Raw genomic sequence first — 22,306 nt, forward strand, 5'->3', positions numbered from 1 at the left:
TGTGGCTGAGGCCGCCGCCGCCCGGGCTGTGATTGGCGTCGACTCTGCAAACAGAAGGCAGCTGCTGTTCTCAGCCATGGACCGTGAATTTTTAATAGCAAGAAAATCAGATTGCACAGTCCCAGGAAATTGTGTAACAAGCCCAAGCACTAACTTTTTTTTTTAAAGAAATTGAGGTATAACTTGCAGACAATAAAGTGCACAGATTCTAAGTGTACATTTTGATGAGCTTTGACAGTTGTATACATCAGCATAACCACCACCCCACGACAGATACAGAACGTTTCCACCACCCAGAAAATTCCCTGGTGCCCTTGGCAGCTCCCCCCGCCCCGTAACCCCCCCACAGAGGCAGCCGCTGTCCTGACTTCTATCACCGCGGATTAGTTTTGCCTGTTCCGGAACGTCATAGAAATGGAGCCACACAGCATGTGTTCTTTTGTGTCTGAGTCTGAAGACTAACTTTTAAACCTAATAAAAGAGGAGAGGGGAGCATGTCATATTCTTAGAAAGAGAAAAGTGTCATCGTGGGGCTGGGGCCCAAGGCAGACGGCGCCTCCCGGGTGTGGTCAGCTGTGCGGATGCCCGTGTCCACTGGCTGCAGAGTTAGACTGCGGTCACCCCCCTCCCCTACTAGCCCTGTCCCTCCTAGCCTGTCCGATGTGCCCCTTGCTTCTGCAGCTGAGCCCAGCTCCAACCTGGCCCTAGACTGACCCCGGAGCTCAGACGGCTCCCCTCAGCTTTGGAGACAAGTTCTGGGCTCTCAGGGTCCAGGCCCTGGTAGACCCCCCAGCCCCCAGGCTGCCCTTCCTGGCCATGTACCCCTCGTGCCCTCTCTGGCTTTGGTGACAGCTGCAGATTCCCTGTCTGGGTACCACTGACTGCGCCCTTGTGCCTGGGACGACTCTCCAGTTTCATGTGCCCTGGGGGCGGTGACCAGAGGCCCCGGGTGTGCTGGGCTGACCCCTGGGGCTGCTGGCTTGTCATTAGAGGGAGAACAGGAGGCTCTTTTTCACCCTCTGGCTTGTCTCCAGACCACCTTCTGAGCACCTGCCTTTCTGCCTTTGCCTGTGCTGTGCCCATGGCCTGCAGCACCTTCCCTTTGGCTCCTTCAGGCCTCCGTTCAGACACTGCCAGCCCCCCGGGAGGTATGTCAGGCTCTGTTCCCACCTCCACAAGGAGGGAGGGATGCTGGCTTCCCATGGGCATCGCCAGGCCCAGGAAGAGTGCTGGGAAGTCGGTTAGCTGCCTTCAAGAGCTTTTGCTGTGCAAGAGCTGAGGTTCTTTGGTCGTCCTGGGACCGGGAACGACTCTGGCGACTATGCCAATAGGGGCCTCCCCATGTCCCTTCCCGGCCACCCCCAGGGACAGGCTTGGGTGGGAGTCGAGACATCCGAGTCTGTCCCGGATCCTGCAGCATGTGGCTGTGACCCCGATGAAATGCAGGATTTTCGTGCCTCGTCGACCTGGGGGTTATCGGACAAGATCGTGTCTCTGAAAGTGCCTTATAAACTGTCAAGTGCAGGGCACTTGAGTTGGGTTCAACCGTGTAAACCACTGATGCTTGACCACCTTTGAGCTAGAGAGGCGGCATTTTCATATGGCTCAGCCTACTCTCTGATTTTTGGCCTCCACTGCTGGGCAGGGTGGGCAAGCCCAGTAATAATGTTTCTGTGCTCATTGGTGCCTCCTGGGGGCTGCGGGGGGAGGGTGGCGCTGTGTGAGGGAGGGTCTGTGGCTAGCCTGCTTCATACCCAAGGACAGTCAGAGCTCGCTCAAGGCCATGGAAGAAGGGACAGAGATGGGACCTGAACCCGGGCAGCCTGGCTCAGGGTCTGCCCCAGCCCCTGCCCTGTACCGCCTGGGCCCCGGGGGCGTCCACATGTGGTGCACCAAGGTCGTCTGTGGGACACCTCTGGTCCGCCCTCCACGTGGACCAGCAAGGCCCCCTGTGTGGGCTTTTTAAAGAACTGAGCCACCTGCCTGAAGAGGTGGGACGCAGACTTCCTCATGCAAGTCACCAGCTGTCTGACAGCCCTCAGCCCGCACTCCTGCCTTTCAGGGGACCGGCTGCCCACCTCTAATTTGCCCAGCCGACCACACTTTGTTCAAACGTGTCTCTCTCTCTCCCCGCCCCCCATGGGTACCTGGGTGTGTGTTCAGTGCCGCTGGGAGGGGACATGCTCTGGGGCGGTGGCCTCGAGCTCCGGGGCTCACCCGCTTTGTCATGGGACCTCCCTGCCTCGCCGGGGGCCTTATCCACACCTGAGTCCTACCTGTGAGGAGACAGGCCAGCTTACTTGCTCAGGGTCGCTCAGTGAGGCAGTGGGGCTGGCCTCTGGGGGTCACAGGGCTGGCGCTGACCCGGCTGCTGTCCAGCCGCCCCTGGACGCAGGGCAGGGGTGACGCCGTGCACACAGGTCCAGCTCCAGGCTGGGGTGCCTGCCCGGCTGGTGGTTCCCAGGGGCTGCAGCCTCCCCGAGTGCTGGCCTGGAGGCCGGGGGTGGGCCGTGCGGGGGGACAGCTGCTTGGGCCTCGGGTTTCCAGCGGAGCCAGTGCCCGGCCTGGCCACTTCCTCTGTGCCCTGTGACCCTGCGGCCACTCGGCGCGGTTTCCTGGGCCTGGGTGCCAGCTCGTGGTCTCAGTGTTTGTGCAACCACTTACTCCAGGGGGGGCAGTGGGGAAAATCAATTGCTAAGATACAAAAATAAGCCAGCCGCCTGCCGGCTGTGAAGCTGTTTATGGCCTTAGAAACTGCAGCGTGGAGGGCGGCCTATGCTGGGCCTGGCTCTGCCCGTGTGGCTCCGGGCCCAGGCCATGGTCAAGGTCGACTGTGCCTCCCATGGGCCAAGGAGACCCTAGAGCCGGGACCAGGGCTGAGGACGTGTCAGGGAGGCGGAGGGGACGTTCTCCGCTTCCGTCTCCAGCAGGAAACGAAGTCGGCAGGAGGAGCCTTCTGGGGTTGGTGCGGCCTTGGGGGAACCTTAGGGCGTGAGCCTCCGTGTGGGGGGGCTAGTCCTTCCCGTGGGGCGCCGTGACCTTGGACCTGCAGTTGGTTCAGCGGGGGATGGAGGGCGGGGAGGTCAAGGGCCCTGCCTCTTTCATCTGCATTAACTTGGTCAGTCTATTGCCTGGGATGCACTGTTATTTTGCCCTTTCGTGAAAAATCCCTTTCCCCACGTTGGGGCTTGGAGGGGCTTAACCGTGAGGCCCTTTCAGGTAGGTTCCCACACTGGGCGACCGCCAGCAGTGTCCTCCTGGACTGTTTGGGGGGGCTGTGGGTGCTTCTGCCCCATCCTTTCCTTCTCCTGTTGTTCTACCCACCCCCCCAAACAGCTCAGAACCTGGAGGCTGAATATATCGCACCCCACCCCCCAACCCCGGCCTGTGGAAATTTAGTGGAGGGCTAGGGCGCTTCCCCCCACCCCAAGGTGGCCTAGTGAGAAAGATCCGGTGGGTCCCCGGAGTCCAGACCCACCTCCCCACCTAGACTGTGCGATCCTCTAAGGACGAATGCGGGCACCCCTCTTTTAAAGCCTTGGTTTTTTTTCTTGTTACAAAGTAACATTTGTGTTCACTGTAGGAAGGAAAACATCCCCAAAAATACTGGAGAGAATAAGAAACACTCATAATTTTGCCACCCAAAGATAGCTGTTAACGTTTTGAGGTGTTTCCTGTCCTTTTTCCATGCACACATTCACAACTTTTTTTGCGTGATTTGTTCGTATTGTATGTGCAGCATCACGGCTGACTTTCTTGCTTATCATGTCACGAGCTTTTCCTGCCTCTGCCCTTCTTCAGAGTGTGCTGTTTGGGGCGTGTGTTAACGACTGACCTGGACCCCAGCCCCTTCATTTATGTAATGCTTTCCTTTTGTGGGATCTTTAGATCGTTTACAGGTTCTTTCCTTCGGGTGTGGGTTTCGCTGTTTTCACCAAGCCTCAGTGACCCTCTGTGACCGGGAATCCATGTGCATTTCTAGCTGCTGCTTTGGGCTGGCTTCTCAGAGGGGAAGTTGCCAGGTCAGAGGGTCCCTGAGCCACATTGCCATCCAGGAAACATGTGCCCGGGACAGTCCCCTGGGAGGTGGGGGGACGTGCTACCCCCCTACGGAGCGTTAACCCGTCTTCCAACCGAGCTGGTAGCCACTGGCCTCCTGCTTCTACTTGCAAGTTACCGAGAAGTTACCCATTCTTCGTGTTTATTGGTTGTGTTTTTTTTTCTTCTGTTAATTTGTGTTTATGGTCTTTGCCTGTTTATTGTTGGGGTCTGGGTAGTTTTGTTGTTGATTTATATGCCTTTTACCTTTCTTTAAAATACTTAACAGACTTTGTTTTTTAGAGTAGTTTTAGGTTTAGAGGACAGTGGAGTGGAGAGCCCTGGGAGCCCCTCTGTACCTGCTCTCCCTCCTGACGCGGTTTCCCTTAGTATTAGAATTTATTTCTGATATTGTAAAAGTCACACATATTTCCCATGCAAGGGTTAACAAACCGCCACCCATGGGCCAGATTGCTTGCTGCCTGTTTTGGGGCAGCCACGGGCTAAGTTTCGTTTTTACGTTTTTACATGGTTGAAAGAACATCACAAGAAGAGTGTTTTGTGACCTGGGGAAATGAGAGGACCTTCAGATTTCAGTGTCCACGGAGGACATTTTCTTTGCACACCTTTGCTGACCCGTCCTCTGTGGCAGCTTTCAAGCTGCAGCGGTGGAGCCGAGGGATTGAGAGAGGTGGCCGTGGCCTTGCAGAGCCTGGAGCGTCTGCCACCTGGCCCTTGACAGAAAGCACACAGACCCCTGCTGGAGACTGGAAGGCCGGCTGGAGTGGTCCAGAGATAACACTGCGGGTGTTCACCTGGGTTTCCTGCTGGCCTCTGTTCCAGGTGGCTCTCTGTGTGTCTCGTGGCTGGGCTCCTGCTACAAGCACGAGCTGCCATTTGCACAAGGCTTCCTTGCAGACCGGGGTGGGCTCAGAGCTGCCCCGGCGTCCCGCGGGCAGAAGGTATTCAGGGAAGAGTCGTGGCCTGCGGGACCACTCAAACCCTCGGGGGGCACCCAGCCTCCGAAATCAGACCAGACCCCACGGGGAGGGGGGCGGTCGATGGTCAGCCCCACTCCTGCCCACGGGGCTGCAGAGCGGCCTCTGCGCCCTCTGGCCTCCACGCTGCTGCCCATGCCAACCCTTCTGTCTGGAGTTCCTGCCCTTGAACCCATCCTTCTATGGAGACTGTCCCCTTACCCTCTGTTCCCCACTTGTTGGGAGCTGAATCGTGTGTGTGTCCCCCCGTCGAATACTCACAGTGAAATCCCCACCCTGGAGCCTGTGGATGTGACCTAACTTGGAAGTAGGGTCTTTGCAGTTGTAACCAAGTTAAGATGAGGTCATGCTGGATTAGGATGGGCCCTAAACCCAGTGACTGGTCATCTTATAAGAGGGAGATTTAGACACAGACACACAGGGGAGGAGGTCACGTAAAGATGGAGGCAGAGATTGGAGGGATCCAGCCACAAACCCAGGAACATCAAGGATTGCTGGCAACCATCAGAAGCTGGAAGAGGCGAGGAAGGATTCTCCCAGGCGCCTTCCACGAGAGCGTGGCCCTGCAGCACCTTGATTTTTGACTTCTGGCCTCCAGGACTGTGAGGGAATCAGTCTCTGCTGATCTGAGCCACCTGGTTTGTGGGGATGTTACAGCAGCCCTTCTCTGTGTCCCCTCGTTTGTGCGATCCCGGGCCTGGCACAGGGACGGTGCCCCAGAATGGACGGTGGCTTGGTCTGAATGGATGTTGGCAGGGAGGGAGGCCTTTGAGCTGGACGTGTCCGTGGCATTGGGCCCTCTGTCCAGTCTGCTTTTCTGTTTTGAGGCGAACATACTGCCAGGAAGGCAGTGCCCTGGCCTGGCCTGTGCCCCGTGCCCTGTGCTTGGCTCCGAGGCACGGATGCCCCCCTCTTTCCTGCCTGCGTGCAGGGGGAGGGGCAGAGGTCAGGAGCCTGCCCAGAGGAGGCTCCAGGGACCTCTGCCCAGCCAGGAGGGAAGGTTTCACTTTCTCTGGCAGCTCTGTGGGGCAGGCTATTTGTTTAAACAACCCCAGAGGAAACCATTTGGCCAAACTGTTAGTTTCTAAACAGTTTACTTCCCTGGTGTTTAAACAAACTCCTGCCCAGGCTCTGTGTCTGGTCCCAGGGAGGGGGTTGGCCTGTCTTCTTCCGGGCCCGGCACAGCACCCTGCGCCCACCCCAGGGGGCCCGACGCCAGGCTGCCGCTCACACCTCCCTACAAACAACCCTGGATGTTGCCCTGATGAGCATCTGCCAACGAAGGGGCCCAGGCCAGTGGTCCTCTCTTCACAGCTGCCCCCGCTGGCCTGGCCCTGGATGGCGTGCCCCACGCCTCTGTGCTGGGCACTGCCTGCTCAGACATTAAGGCAGACGGGCCAGGCCGTGGCTCTTTCCTGGGGGTCCTGTTCTCTGCATTTTTGTCGGCAAAGCTCAAATAAAAACCTCAAAGGCTCTGCAGCCCAAGGGTGTCGGAGACACCCCCCCCTCCCGCCCCAGCCTTGGAGTCAATTAACACCTACAGATTTATCCCAGCGTTTAATTACTGCCTCAGCCACAGAGACTTAATTCTGATGAATGCTGATAATGGGGTTCCCTGATGGCGGGGTGTGCTTGAGGCTTTGTACTGACCTGGTTTACCAGAGGGCTGGTGCCAGGCACACTTCGCCCCTGGTGGCTCTGTGCCCATGGGGGCAGGCTGCTGGAATCTGCTGCGTGGTCACAGCCACATGGATCCCAGAGGCTCTTGCAGCTGGAGGCCAGTCCCCCGCCACCAGTCTCAGCCGGCCCCCTTCACAGGTGCCCGTGACCCCAGCTTTCCTTCCCAGCACTGATTCGTTAATGGTCTTGCTCACTGAAGGTCTCTGCCCTGTGACCCCAGGAGCACCGTGGGGGCAATTCCCGCATCTTTTGTGTCCACCCCGAACCCCAGCACCTGGTCCGGGGCCTGGCCTGCTGCCCACAAAGAGACCGGTGGGGTGACCAAGCCTGCTGGGCCAGTGCATCGATCTTGGGCTTCCTGCGTGTGCCAGCTCCGGGGATTGAAGTGTTTGTGATACCTTGCTGCTGTGTGTCCTTGGGCGGGGAGCTTAACCTCTCTCTGCATCGGGTTCCTCCTCAGGAAAATGGGGCATGATCACACCTCAGAGATTGGTGTGAGGATTGTGCTATTTCAGGTGATTGTGTCTGGAGGATCATGGGAACGGGGACGGGTGAAACAGGCTGGAAATATGTTTGGCGACCAAGTGTCTGGTTCCATCGGGACCCAGCATTTTCTGGGGAGCTCCCTCCCCCAGCCCCCATGGTGGCAGATTAAGGCAGAGCCCTCCGTAGAGTTTGGTTTATGGTCCCCTTGATGTCAGAGCTAAATGGGGACGCAGACGCCATCAGGTTGGGCTGATTCTTCACTATAAATGAGGAAACTAAGGCCCAGAGAGGGTTAGGGACCTGCCCAGCGTCACACAGCAGGGACAAGGCCAGGAGGTTTCTGCCCTGAATTCTCCCTGCTTGTCCTAGGACGTTAGCACCTGTTCTGGGCATGGCCCTATGCTGGGGGCTGCGGAGTGCAGAGGGGCGTGTGCCAGAATCCCCGTGAGCCAGTAAGGGCGGGGCGCAAGCAGAGGGGCAGGCGGCATGTATGTGTGGTCAGTCCATCCACTTGGAGGGGAGGGAGGAACAGCTTCCTGGAGGAGGAGGAGACCTGTGACCTGGCCCTTGAAAAACAGGTCTGATGTCACTAGAACATTTTGGGAATGGAGCCCAGCAGAAGACAATTGGTTGAAATGCAGAATTCCCCCTCCCTCCCTCCAGCACATACCAAACCAGAACTTACATGGACACCTCTAACGAAATCTGAGTTTGGATCTGGGAGGTTTCCGACGTAGCCGGGCACCTTGGACACCTCCCTTTCCCCCCCAACATCTGCCCCAGTTTCCCCAGCACTGGGCTCGTGAAGCCGTGCTGTCCGTGCGCGCCCTCTAGCGGGAGGATCGGGTTATGAACTCTGGGCCTCAGAGCAGCGGAGTCCGGATGGGGTTCCTATCCTTAATTGAAATGCAGGGCAGGGGGCCCCAGAACCCCTGAAAAACGCTGGGTCCTGAGGGCTCCACCCCTGTGACAAAAAGCCGGTCAGTTGTCGAGGGCTGTGGCTGGACCAGGCATGAGGAGACAAGGCAGTCGGCTGCAGAGCCCAGGCCTGGGGGCCTCGGCATGAGGGAGATGCTGGGTTGCTTCCATCCCTGTCCCCATCCCTCACAGCTGTGTAACTTCAGGTGGGTCCTTCCCCATTCTGGGCCTTTCATCAAACCAGGCAAGTGGCCCCAGAGTGCCAGAGGTGTCTCTGAGCCTAATCTTCCTGCTTCAAGGAAGCAGGAGCCTCAAGACCTAGAAAGGTCTAGAAAGGTCCAGAATGAATGCGTGGGCTGTGACCCAGCTCTGGGGGAGGGGCCACATCCTGACCCCAGCAGCCTCCGGAGGTGTCCGAGGCAGGGCTGGCCGGCACCCCTGGGGTCCTTGAGTCCATGTGAGGCTTCAGGTAGTAGCACCTGAGGCTACTTTTGCTGGAAGTTCTGATGAATCCAGGGAGGATCCAGGACAGAGTCAGATGTGTTTTGTTTAGGGCAAGTTATGCTCAGAGACCGAGATTGTCTTTGCCAATAATTTATCTAACACAGGTTCGCTGTGGGAATTATGATGTATAATATTAATAATAATAGTTCACAAGCCAATACCATTTGGGATAATGTCTCTTAATAAGTCAATAAAGAAATAACGTAGTCCAAACCAATTACATCATTGTTCCAGGCAAAGGGAAAGCGAAGGATGTCAAGTCCAAATGTAGTTGAGGTGTACCTTTCTACGAGTTGGTTCTCCGTAGTCAGTCCATCCAACTAAAAGCTGGGTGTTGGTCGCCGGCTCAGGTCCCTTGCTGCCGGGGCACGTAGCTAGCAGGTGACAGCACTGGTGACGGCGGGCCAGGTGGGCTGCTCTGAAGGTCGTCACTCCAGGGGCCCTTCCGTGGCTGTACCACTGCCTACGAGGAGGCGCCTCACCAGGGCAGGAACAGCTGTCCCCTCTCTTCCTGAGACCGCTGCATGCTCTCACAGCACTGCCGACCAGGAGTGGCCTGTCCACGGCAGGAGCTCAGCCAGGAGTCGCCTTGCCCAGTCCTCACAGACTCTCGGTATTTAAAGCCTCAGTGTCCATTGCGTCATTGTCCTTATCGAGAAGCCCCAGTAGAGCCCGTCGCCAGCTGAGTGTATCGACAAGGACATGTCGATGACGTCACGCTGGCACAGGTTCCTCCACGTAAACAGATTCACCTTTAGATCAAAACAACTTCACTTAAGTCGTAAACAAGCGGATTGGAAATCACAACAAACCAATACACAACAGTACGCAATACTGCTGGGGTGACAAAGGGGGAGATGGGGCACCTGCCCCCAGGGCGCTCACCCCTGTGGGTGAGACGGCCACCTGGGAACGATGGACCTGTGATGACGTGTATGCTCACGGGACTTGAAGCTGCCTTGCCGGGTGGGCGTGGGGAGGCAGGGTGGGCTTCAGGGAAGAGGTGGCATTTGAGTCCAGTTGGGGCTTTGAGGAGTATGGTGGGCGAGCGGGGCCTGGAGCCCAGGGCCCAGGCGGGACTGGTGGTTGGGGCTGGTTTGTGGCCAGGAGAGGGGCTTGCAGGGGAGAAGGGGGACTGAGCATGAGGCAGCTCTTACACGGTGATTGAAGCCGGACGGCTGTGTGGCTTTTGGCTGGCTGCTTAACCTCTCTGTGCCTCCATTGCCTCATCTGTAAGATGATGATACAAATAGCGTCAGCCTCACGGATCTCTCCTGAGGATGAACTACTGGCTGTGTAGGGAGATCTCGGCGAACGTTACCTAAAATCACCTGTCCTTGCGAGGAAGCCCCGGGGACCTGGCTGAGCCCCTCTCCTGCCACGCCCACTGCAGGCCCCGTCTCCTCTCCTGCCGCCGGCCTCTGACCCCACTGCTCGTGTGTCCACAGGGGCCGAGGAGGTGCTGCTCCTGGCCCGGCGGACGGACCTGCGGAGGATCTCGCTGGACACGCCGGACTTCACAGACATCGTGCTGCAGGTGGACGACATCCGGCATGCCATCGCCATCGACTACGACCCGCTGGAGGGCTACGTGTACTGGACGGACGACGAGGTGCGTGCCATCCGCAGGGCGTACCTGGACGGGTCGGGGGCACAGACGCTGGTCAACACCGAGATCAACGACCCCGACGGCATTGCAGTCGACTGGGTGGCCCGCAACCTCTATTGGACGGACACGGGCACCGACCGCATCGAGGTGACGCGCCTCAATGGCACCTCCCGCAAGATCCTGGTGTCCGAGGACCTGGACGAGCCCCGCGCCATCGTGCTGCACCCTGTGATGGGGTAAGGCTGGGGGCGGGCGCTGGGAGCCAGGCTGAGGGGGGCCGGTGGTCCTGGAGCTTTCTTCCCACATCAGGATGAAGCAGATGGCTGGGCCCTGCTCCCAGAGTCCTGGTTCAGGAGAACTTGCCTTTCTAACAAGCTCCCAGGTGATGGGCTGATCTGGGGACCAGACTTTGAGAAGCTCTGACACAGAACTTGGTTACATTTATAGAAAACCCTGGAGACCTTGGGTAAGTCATTTTTTCCCCTGGGCTTCAATCTCCTCACCTGTAAAATGAAGCCCTCCACTGGGGTGATTTTTGGTTTAATAATGGTAACAAGAGTGGTGGCCACTGCAACAGTTACTACACATGTGCCAGATCTCTGCCAGGCACGTTCCACGTAGCAAGCGCATTTTTCTCCTCCTCTCACCCCGTGGGGTAGGTACAGTTGTACGGAGGAGGAAGCTGAAGCCTAGAGAGGTTAAGTGACTTGCCCAAGGTCACACAGCTGGGAGGTGGGGATTGGACCTAGCAGTCTGGTTCCAACTTTGCAATTTAGGATTCTGTGAATCTGGTCAATCAGTGTAGGAGCCTTTCTGAGACCCTCAGCTGCTCAGAGGGTAGCAGCTGAGTGCCTTCCTGGGACCTCATGACCAAGAAAACGAAACTGGCAGACCCTAAGAGGGGAGGAGTGCTGGGACCTCTTGGGGGCTGGGGCTGCAGGGGAAGCCCCCTGCCCTCAGTGCGGGATGTGGGCCCGCCTCCTGGGGATGGCCTGGAGGGGCTGGGAGGGCAGCCCTGGAAGGCAGCTGGTCCCGGGAAGGTCCCTGGGGGGAGTAACTGAGCTGCATTGACTGTAACCATGGTAACCGGAGTGCCCACAAGGCATCAGTTGCTTCTCCCATTGCCCCAGGGCTGAGGCTCAGTGTGAGGCGACCCTGCAAGGTGCCTGCTGTGTGTGTGGGGGCAGGGGTTGCAGCCCCTCTGCCCAGGGAGCCTGTACTCTGGTCCCCACCCCGGGGCTTTCAGAAGTGCTCTTGCTGTGGAGCTGCCTCTGTCTATAGAAGCCCAGCGTCACAGCCCTCGGGGGTGGGTCACGGGGCTGTGGCTGGACAGGCCCAGGGCTCAAGCAGCACCGTGGAGCCTGGGGGGGTGTGGACAGATAGACGCTGCTCTGTGTGGCTGTCAAGGGGCAGGGCCGTCCCCCTGTGAGGGGGTGTGGGGGTGAGAAGCGGGTCCCCGGGGTCTGAGGGCCAGGGAGGCAGGAGCTCGTGGCCAGCTCCAGTGTCGGGATGCGGGCTCTGCGTTCGGGAGATGGGGACCTGCTCCCACTCTGCCACCGATGGACTCTGTCAAGTCACCCCCTCTGTGGGCATCACCTGTGAAATGGGGGGTGGGGTTCCCCCAGCCCTGAGTGTGAGGACCTCAGGAAACGGGGTCGGGTCAAGTATAAGATCACAGGGTTCAGGGGCGGGAGAGGAGAGGCCGCCAGCCAAGAAGGGCGCTGTGCTCAGGGCCCAGCTCTGACTGCTTTCTCTGGGCTGAACCCTCCACCCCGGAGGGCCCCCAGCACCCCATGGGATCTCGCTTTGCTTCTTGGGGCCACAGAGAGCGTGTTGCCTGCTTTGCTTTGCACGTGGGAGCCCTTCAGCTACTTGAAGGAGGTTCCACTCTGCCTCTTCCTCCCCCTGGGCGCTCAGCCCCTCCCTCCCCTGGGTCCCTTGGCAGGCTGTCTGCTGTTTTGAGTCCTAGGGCCCCGTGTAGTTAAGCCCCCACTGTCCCCGTGGAGCCCCTGGTCCTGCACACGGCCTCGGGCGTGGTGGGTGGGTGCTGTTCTCAGTCCTAGAGATGCAGCCTGGATGGGACAAATGGGCAACGTCACGGACATGTACTTCTTCTCCAGCCTCATGTACTGGACAGACTGGGGGGAGAACCCCAAAATCGAGTGCGCCAACCTGGACGGACAGGAGCGGCACGTCCTGGTCAACACCTCCCTGGGCTGGCCCAATGGCTTGGCTCTGGACCTGCAGGAGGGGAAGCTGTACTGGGGAGATGCCAAGACGGACAAAATCGAGGTGAGTCATCCTCGTCGGTCCACGGAGCTGTTCAGCGCAGGTGGGGACGCAGCGCAGCAGCCGTCGAGCCCTGAGCTTTACGCAGAGGCCGGCCTGGCCGCCCCTGCAGCCCGTCGCACGTCTCAGGTGGGCAGCAGATGGACGTCTGTGCTATGCTATTTGGCCAAATAGAATCCTTGAAGAAATAACTTACTATGATGTGTTTCTGACATACGGAAGGTATGTAGCTGAGTTAACAGCACCATAGGGTATATGTGGTTATGTAAGATGTTATCACCGGGGACTTCCCTGGCGGTCCAGTGGTTAAGACTCCGCCCTTCCACTGCAGGGGGCGCAGGTTCAGTCCCTGGTCAGGGAACTAAGATTCTGCATGCTGCGCGGTGTGGCCAAGAAAAAAAAAAAAAAAAAAAAAAAAAGATGTTATCAATGGGGAAACTGGGACAGGGTACACAGGAACCCTCTGAACTCCACGTGCAACTTCCTGTTTCAAAATACAAAGTCATAAAAAAAGAAAGAAATAACACATACCCACCACCCAGCCTAAGATGTAAAACATAATCAATGTAGCTGATGCCAGAGGGGACCACTCTCCTAAATTTGACGATTGGTTCCCAAGCATTAAAAGACATTTACTATGTGGATGTCGCCCTGAACAGCACATAGTCTTGTTCTGTGTGGTTTTACATGATTAAAGTGGTGTACTGTACGCGTTCTTTAGCATCTTGCTTTTTGCTCAGGGGTGCGTTGTTTTCGGTGCTCTTGACAATACGGTAGTTAAATTGGTCCCTGACGTTGGTGCCTCTCCTCGGCATGGATGTCTCCCTCGCTTCCGGTAGTTTCTGGATGATCCTCGTCAGCTCTGGTCACATCACTGCTCGTTGATATCACCACCTGGGGGTCACCTTCGCTCTTCTCACGGCTCCATGGGGAGACCCCCACCAGGCAGCTTGCAGGGGAAAGGCGGGAGTGAGATTATGACCGTGCGTCTGTGTCGCGGGGTTTCAAGCCGCGCTTCTGAGCAGGAACGCGAAGGGGGCTCAGGGCTGGGCAGATCCCTCTCCCACGCAAACCCAAGGAGCTGCAGTTGGCACCATTTCCTGTTGGAGTTCCCTATAAACTGTCACTTTTGAAAGGATCTTGTTTGAAGACACTTGTCTCTCTAGCCTCTGAGCCTGAAGGCGAGACCCTTGTTTCCTGCGGCGTGGCCACGCCCACCGTATCTGTAGCCACGCCCACCCCGGGAGTGTGTTGGGGATACGTGTGTCCAGCTGACACTGCCGGACGCGCTACAGGCATCGCTCCGTTTACTCCCACAGCAGTGGGTTGGTTGGGGTGTTTATTTTTTTGGTAAAATAAACATAAAATTGACCATTTTAACCATTTTAAAGTGTACAACTCAGTGGCATGTAGTACATTCACAGTGGTGCCCAACCATCACCACTCTCTAGTTCCGGAACGTTATCATCACCCAAAACCCCATACCTGTTAAGCAGTTGGCCCCCAGTCTCCCCTCTTCACTCCTCTGCCCTGGCAACCACTAATCTCCTGTCTGTCTCTATGGCTTTGCCTGTTCTGGACATTTCATGTGAGTGGAATCATACGATCAGTGGTCTTTTGTGTCTGGCCTCATGCAGCAGAATGTTTGCAGGTTTCATCCATGTGGTAGCATGTGTCAGTACTTCATTCCTTCTTATGGCCAAATAATATTCCATTGTATGGAGAGACCACATTTTGTTCATCCATTCATCTGTTGGTGGACGTGTGGGTTGTTTCCACCTTTTGGGGATTGTGAATAATACTGTTACGAGCATTTGTGTACAAGTTTTTATTTGAACATCTGTTTCTAATTCTTTGGGGCACATACCTAGGAGTGGAATTGCTGGGGCATATACTAGGTTTATCTTTAACTTAGCGAGGAACCATCAGGCTGTCTTCCACAGTCTGCACCATTTTACATTCTCACTAGCAGTGCGCGTGTGTTCTGATGTCAACATATCCTCACTGACACTTGTAAAATTTTCCTGTTATTATGGCCATCCCCACGGGTGTGCTGTGGTGTCTGGTGGTTTTGATTTGCATTTCCCTGATGATGAGTGATGTTGAGCATCTTTCCATGTGCCTGTCCCACAATAGTATTTTGAGGTATGTGGCATTGTCCCCGTGTGTGGATGAGGCACTGAGGCCCAGGGGGCAGTAACCTGCTCAGGGTCATGCAGCAAGTAGGTGCTTTTTGATTTTCCACTTTCAGAGTCAATCCACAGACAGAGCCCGAAGCATCAGGCTACTGTATGCAATATAAACGTTATCTGCCGTGGTTATGGACAGTAGGATGGACCGAAGTTAGGAGCGGACAGGTGAGGAAGGGAGGAGCAGGTTGGAGCTTCAGTGGTAACCAGCAGAGGCTCTAAAATGCTGACATCATGGTAGCAGGAGGATGGGGGAGGGGCATGGCATAAGTGACAAAGTTATGGCCGGCAGAGTACGCGGTGGCTGATACGGACAAACCGGGAACATGTGCCACAGGCGTATCACCTGTTGATTTGGAGCTAATCACCAGGAGACCCCAAAAGAGAGACAGAAGAATTGGAAGTGTTTGGGATTCTTTCATCCAACAAACTTGGGAAACGTGCGGTGACTTTCCTGCCTCACTTCTCTCTTTGGAGCCTTTAATACACTTTAATAAGCAGACCTCCCACAGGGGACTAAACTGCATAAGTGTTCTCAAACTACACGATCTACGGTCCCCTTTCTTTCCCTGCTGTGGCTCTGGTGGCACATACTTTGGGAACGCTGACCTAGGCCGCCTGCCCGCACGTCCAGAGCTGACCCCAGCTTCGGGGTTAGTGCTGGACTCTCCCTCCGCCCCTGCCCCAGGGAAGCCACTGACATGGACGGACATAGAGGTGGTTCTCCGTGTGAACTCCAAGGGTGGGAAGCGCCCCGATGAATCGTAGGCGCATTCAGGTCATGGCAGCTTCTTGGAGTCGAATCCGGAGCCCAGGGCAGACCCTTCTGGCATTTTTTTCAGTGATGAAATACCCCAGGGTGAGCTTCTTGGAGGTGGCCCGAGCAAGCCTGGGGACTTGCCCATGTGTTCCTGCTGTGGACACCCTCCCCCCACTCTCGGGCCTCAGGCTTTGCTGCTGAACACCCAGTGGGCGTCAGCTCTGCTCCAGGTGCTGGGTCACCTTGGTAAATACGCCCAACAGATGCTCCTCTGGTACATGTTGCGTGAACCTTGGGATCAGGCCACCAGCCCAGGTGCAGAAGCCCCTGCGAGGTCACGGTGGATTCCGAGGGCTTCGGGGGGAACAGCCGAGAGCGAGGGGCCGTGTCTCCTTTCCTGAGGACGCAGTCGGACTCCAGGCGCGGGGGACGGTCAGGGGAGGGCTCTTCCAGGTCAGCACAGCAACGGGACATGCTTCCAGCAGTGGTCACGTCTCTAAGACGTTATGCCCGACACAGATGCTAAGGAGCCTGAGCGTGTTTCTTGGGCATATCTTGCCGGGTTGCCTTGGATGGGAGAAGGGATTCCGTTCCGCGTGGTCGTGCGCGTGGCCTGGCTCCGAGCGCAGGCGCCGGCAGAAAGGAGCTCCACGCGGTGTCAACCGGCTTCCCTTTGAAGAGGCATCAGTCAGGTTCCCGCTCCGCCTGCCCGTCCCGAAAAGGACTTCACGGGGCAGCTGTGGCCGATCCCCCGACGAGCTGGGAGGAGAATAAAGGTCTGGATGCCGAGTCCACAAAGTGGGGATTCCTCTGGACGGTGGTCCTGGCACATAGATGGATTTGTGGGAGTCCAGAATGCGGGCAGGGCCGCGCCGCCCTCCAGCTGGGCCTCCTGCTGCCTTGCCTGTGACGGCATCCTGGACAGCGGGTTCAGGCCAGCCTCGGGTCGGCAGCCCCTCGGGGGATTAGCTCGGGGTGGCTCCCTGTCTGGGGGTGGGGGTGGGCTCGGGGCTGGCTCACTCTTGGAGGCGGCCCTGAAGTCCCCTCCCCATCCTCAGGGACCAGGGATGGACTGCCAGGGCAGTCCCGACATGCGCAGGTTGGAGCCGTGTGGGGTGGACATGGGTGCAGCCCCCGCCTCTTTCCACATCCCCAGAGCTGCCTCTGCTCCCTGCTTTCCCACCCTCTTGGGCTGGGGGTTCCGTGGGACGCCTCCTTAACCCTCTTCCTGAGTCTAGAGCCCTTGGGGTTGGAGGTTCCTGCCCACAGGTGCTCAGCCTTTCCCGTGGCTCCAGCCGCATCCTCAGGACCCGGCCTCTCACCCTTTGCTTGCATGTTGCCCCCTCCCCGCCCAGCTAGGCTCCCAACCCAAGAGCGGGTCCTCTCCTCCTCCGACCTGCCACAGCTCTTCGGCCTTGTGCCACAAGATTCAACTTTACTGGTAAAAGTAACTCGGACTCACTGTCTCCCTCTTCTGTCTCTAACTGATGGCCCCTCGGGCCCTGCGCTTCCCTCCTCTCCCTCTGACCATGCTTCTTGGCAGGTGCCGGGCCCGTGACAGCCCAGCGTGGGTCCTCTCCCAAGCAGATTCTGCCATCCAGAGCTCTTTCCCGAGCCCACATGCCCAGCTGCCCCCGGCCCTCTCCCTCAGAAGCCTGAGTCATCTCCCGCCACACGCCGTGGTCTCACGTATGGGGGCAGCTCACCTCCGCCACGCACTTGGCCACACGGTGTAGGGTCTTCCTTTCCAAAACAGCAACATCCTGGTTCCTGCCTGGAGGCTGCCTCTCCCAGCCAGAAGCTGTAAGGCCTTCCAGATCTGTCCAGGGCTTGTGCTCTCACTTAGCTATGGAATCATCATCATCATCATCTTTTCACTTGTTTGTGAGCGGCCATGTCTCCCAAAGCAGGTGGGAGCTCTCTGAGCCTGAATTGGGGTCTCTCTGCTGATCCCCTGGCAGGGAGTCAGGACACACCGGGTCTGCATCAGAAGCGACCTCTCCCTCTTAGTCCTTCCCCCACTCTCTCTGTCCCCCGCTTCCCCTCACCGGCCCGTCCCTGCATCCTCCTTTCCCACAGCTGCCTGTCGGATCATCCCTGAGCGGACCTCCTGTCCTCGCGCTGCCTCTTTCCCCCAACCCCCTCCCCGCCCCTGGGCGAGCATCTGTTCATCCTGCAGCATTCACTGAATGTCACCTCGTGCTGGAAAAGCAGCACAGGACAGACCCATGCCCTGGTGGGGTCAGTGTTCTAGAAGGGGAGATGTAGACAGCAGTGACCGGGACAACCGCAGCCCGTCGGAGGTGGTCAGCGTTCTCGAGGGATGCCGAGCAGAGAGGATGAGGGCCCGGGGGGCAGGGGTGCGGGTCGTTCAAGCTCCCCCGACAGCACCCTGGCTGCTTCTCCAGCCACCTTGGTTCTCAAGCCCTGCCCTCTCCTCTCACTGACTTGTGTATATCCTGTCTATTTCCTTCTGTTTCTAGAGTAGAGGGAGGAATGGTGCCCATCATTAATCCTGAAATAGGCAAAGCGTTTAAACACTCTTGTGCTCACACAGTGATCAGGCAGGTCCCTGGATGGCGGTTTTAGCCATTACTGAGTAAGAGCAAGGTCGGGCCTTGCCCTCTGTGGACTTGAGCTGTCTTTCTAAAGCTTCCTGCCCAGCTGTTTCCCCAACCCAAGGATGGAAGAAGCAGAAGTTTCGCAGGTCGACCCATAGTCCGGGCTGTTTGGCCCGTCTCTGGGGCAGGAAGTGTCACCTGTGTGTGGCTTGCCTTGTACTCGCTGGAGGCCCCGGGGGTCACCTGGGCTCTCTGCAGCCCCCCGATGTCTTACTCGGCCAGGACCATGGGGAGCTTGTGTCCCTTGCAGCTGACATCTGCTGGTGGCCGTCTGCTGTCAGGGTAGGCATTCATGGGGAGTAGCCGGTGGGGAGTGACACACCCGGTGGAGCAGGCGGGCCAAGGACGAATCACAGCCTGAGAAGTCAAAAATACATCCGTCCCCCTGTTCCTGACATTTCCTGAGTCGATGGAGGTGACTTCCAGCACAAACAGAATAAACACTCATTGCAGGAGTGACAGATTGGCTGTGTGTCCGGGTCCATGAGCCCTGGGGAAGAAGGGTGCAGGGCTTCCGGGCAACGGGGCCACAAGCTGTGCGGGTGTGTAAGATCTTTTTTGTTACGTGAAACAAAATAACCAGAGCAGTTTTAATTTGGGGCTTTGTGTCTGAGTATAATTGTTCCATCAGAGAGCAGAACTCTTTTTTTCTTTAAATGTGTGCGTTCAAAGGGTTGGTCTTGGGCTCGCACCTCTTTGCACGGCCAAGTCATTGGAAACAGAGGATTCAGTGTAAGGAAATTGCACCTCAGGTGACTTTTTGGGGTCTACTGTTTTGTGGGTGGCCGTGCAGACCCTGCAGCTGTGGGTTCTGCCTCTTGGAGTACAGCTGAGGGTGGGCTTCTCTGGGGTCTGCCCACCCTTCTGCGTATCACGCAGCTGTTGACTGCGGGTCGTGTGATGAGCTGGCCAGGGGATGGATATGTGCTCTGCTTGCCCTGCCTCTCCCCCACTCCAGACCTGGGCTTGGTGTGTGGAGTCAGCCGAGCACAGGAGGGCAGAGGCCGAAAGGTCGGAGAGCAAGGCTGGCTGGCACTCGGGCGCCTTCGGCATCTGGCTTGACCATTTTGACATAACTTCCTGGAGGCATCTAGTTTCCTCTCCTGAAAATCAAGGGCAGGAGAACTTCTTGAGCAGGGGTTGAAACCTATGGACCGGAGGCCAGAATGACTATTTTTGTGCCACTTTCAAACGCACGGTGGTTTTTACACTTTTTTTTTTTTTTTTTTTTTTTTGTGGAACTGCACAGCATGTGGGATCTTAGTTCCCTGACCAGGGATTGAACCCAGGCCCTCGGCAGTGAAAACATGGAGTCCACAGGTCCTACTTGTCTGCTCCAGGATTTGGGAAAGGCCTGGTCCAGCAGAGTTACTTTTACAGATGTGTTGGATTTGGTCAAGGTGTGTTGAAAGCTGCCGTAAAAAGGCCGCTTTGGGATCATTTATTTTCTCAAGTGTTAAGAGTCTTGATGTCCGTCCAAGTTGGAGGGCCTGAGAGGTGTTTCATGGGGTCTGTAATCATTCAAAGTGGGATGGGGTGAGGGAGGGGCTTCCGAGGCAGAGGGAGGCCCTGCCAGCCCAGAGCCAAGGTTCTGTCCTTGTGGTGGGTGCCGCCAGCCCGGCTCCGGGGGAGCAGCTCACGGCCTCCTCACTTTGTTCTGGGCAACCAGAGTGTGGGGCGGGGTGGGGGGAGACAGAGATGGGGGGAGGGATTGCTGCCGGCAGCGGCTGTCTCCCCGCTCCCCCGTCTGGCCCCGTGTCCTCTGCGGGCTCACTTTCGTCCTTCCTAAGCTGGGGAACATGTACTTCCTCCCCTCAGTCAATAGAACATGCACTTATTTATGTCTGGAATTGAGTTGTTAAAGGAAATAAAGAAAAAATGAACATAGAGAAGGATGAGAAAAATCTCTTCAAGAGATGCTGTTGACATTTTGGTATATAAAAGGTGGGGTCTTTATCTTCCAGATGTGGGTGTTTTCTTTATAGCGATCATGTCCTACATCTGCCATTCTGCCCGCCCCCGCCCCCCCGCGCCCAGCCCTGGTTATTCTGTGTCAAGGAAGGAGCAGGGGTTTGAGCCCTGCCTCTTATGGGCTGTGTGTTCTTAGAGACGCTCTTTCTCTTGCTGTGCACCTCCTCGGCGGTAATCCCGGGCGAGACGCCTCCCCAGGTCTGAGTTCTGTGCAAAGCGTGTGTTCATTGCCTTTATGTGCCTTCCACTTATGGGGCCGAAGCTGGAACCAGCACCCTGGACCAGTTTGGAGCATTAATCCATCACCTGCCCTCTATGGCTAACCAGTGGGCCAGGTGTGGTGCCCAGAGCTCCGCATGGAGATCCTACAGCCCAAGGTCTACACTCCAGCTCATGGTACAGGACGTGGTCCCATCCGGTGTTCTCATCTGGGCTGCTCATTGGAGCCACCTGTGGGGAGCTGCTTTCAGGACTCATACCTGGCCTTCCAGTTTTGGTGTAATTGCCCCAGGTTGGGGCCCAGCCACTCACTGTTCTTTGGTTAAGTTCCCAGGGTGACTTTATTTATTTTTTAATATTTATTTATTTGTTTGGCTGCACTGGGTCTTAGTTGCAACACGCGGAATCTTCGTGGCGGCATGCGGGATCTTTAGTTGTGGCTTGCGGGCTCTTAGTTGAGGCATGTGGGATCTAGTTCCCTGACCAGGGATCAAACACCCAGGCCCCCTGCATTGGGAACGTGGAGTCTTAACTGCTGGACCACCAGGGAAGTCCCTCCAGGGTGACTTTAGCTGCTACCCTCAGTTACAGGTGGAGAGGTTGAGGTCCATGTGGGATGCAGGGACTTGGCTGTGGGGCAGAGCTGGGGTGGGACCCCTGGCTGCAGGGCCCAGAGCTGCCTGCCACTCCTGGTTGAGCCAGCAGTTTTGTCCTGTGCTGTCCAACAACAGAGGACCAAAGTCTTTTCTGCTCAACACACACCCGATCTGTCTTGTGTTTGCCACCTGCAAAACTGAAGGTTTGTAGCCTTTCTGATGAGCTGGGAATATAATCTGGCTGCAGGAGGCCTGTTGAGACTTGCCTTTAATTCATCATGTCTCTTTCATCCTGGCTTGAGAGCCCGAGAGTTCGGATGTTACGTTTTTATCTTCTTTTTCGCATCAGCTCCTACAGGGTCACCTGTCATCACAACCACATCTTATCCTGTTTGTGTGTTTCAGTTGGTTAAAGCGTTTTTATGTTTGACAGTATTTTTCTCCTCTGTGGCTTTTGTGGTTGATGCTTTTAATCAGTGCTGACTCTTCAAGAAAAAGATTTAGCTTTTACATCTCAGAGTAAACAGCCACTAGTGTGTCTGGTGTTGGAAAGCATCTTAGAGCTGTAGGCTCAGACTTAGAACCAGAAGCGTCCTCAAGTTCACCTGGTGCTGACCGAGCAAGAAATTAGTCCACAGACACGTGGGAGGCTTTGCCCAGGGCCTGCAGTACGTTAGCTGTCCAGCCTTTTGAAATTGAGCTCCGTGTCAAGGGTGTGAACTGGTGCCTCCCCGTTCTACATCTTGGCAGACATTACTAATCAATGAGCCCATCCCGGGTCGGAGACCCACACCTTGGTATTCCAGGCAGCCACTGCTAGTCGATCAGCAATGGGGAGAGAGAGGACACCTGTTTGTCTTGCCTGCCCCTCTCAGCCCAGCATCCACCCCCAGGTAGGGGAGGCAGTGGGGAAGAGCCGCTGAATGGCCCCATCACTGAAAACATCACTCATCCAGCTGCCCCAGTGAGCCGTGGCTTTGTTAGGTGGCCTCGCCAGGTGCAGACGCTGCTGGGGCCCGTCCTGTTCCAGGCAGTTCAGGCCCGAGGCTGGTTCAGCCCTACGTCTGCCATCCTGCAGGTGATCAACATCGACGGGACAAAGAGGCGGACGCTCCTGGAGGACAAGCTCCCGCACATTTTCGGGTTCACGCTGCTGGGGGACTTCATCTACTGGACCGACTGGCAGCGGCGCAGCATCGAGCGCGTGCACAAGGTCAAGGCGAGCCGGGACGTCATCATCGACCAGCTGCCCGACCTGATGGGGCTCAAGGCCGTGAACGTGGCCAAGGCCGTCGGTGAGTCGGGTCAGCCTCCAGCCATGGGTCAGCCATGCCACAGGCTCGTGGCTGCCCTTTTGGTCCACAGGCAGCCCAGTTGGAGACCAAAGCTGGGGGTGTAAGTGCCCGGCTCGGGCACCACTCTGGGGCT

The 22,306-nt window shown here is 56.9% G+C and overlaps 1 protein-coding gene across 2 annotated transcripts in view; it reads left to right on the plus strand.

Moving 5' to 3' along the window:
- The window catches only part of LRP5 (LDL receptor related protein 5), a 109,819-nt gene that overhangs the window by 47,663 nt on the left and 39,850 nt on the right, over nucleotides 1-22,306 (plus strand). For both annotated transcript variants that reach the window (XM_061202176.1, XM_061202177.1), the window contains exons 6-8: nucleotides 10,073-10,469; nucleotides 12,354-12,525; nucleotides 21,957-22,173. In XM_061202176.1, coding sequence (XP_061058159.1) covers nucleotides 10,073-10,469; nucleotides 12,354-12,525; nucleotides 21,957-22,173 — 786 coding nt within the window. The remainder of the gene's footprint in view (nucleotides 1-10,072; nucleotides 10,470-12,353; nucleotides 12,526-21,956; nucleotides 22,174-22,306) is intronic.

The sequence above is a fragment of the Eubalaena glacialis genome, chromosome 10 (assembly GCF_028564815.1).
Source record: "Eubalaena glacialis isolate mEubGla1 chromosome 10, mEubGla1.1.hap2.+ XY, whole genome shotgun sequence".
NCBI lineage: Eukaryota > Metazoa > Chordata > Mammalia > Artiodactyla > Balaenidae > Eubalaena > Eubalaena glacialis.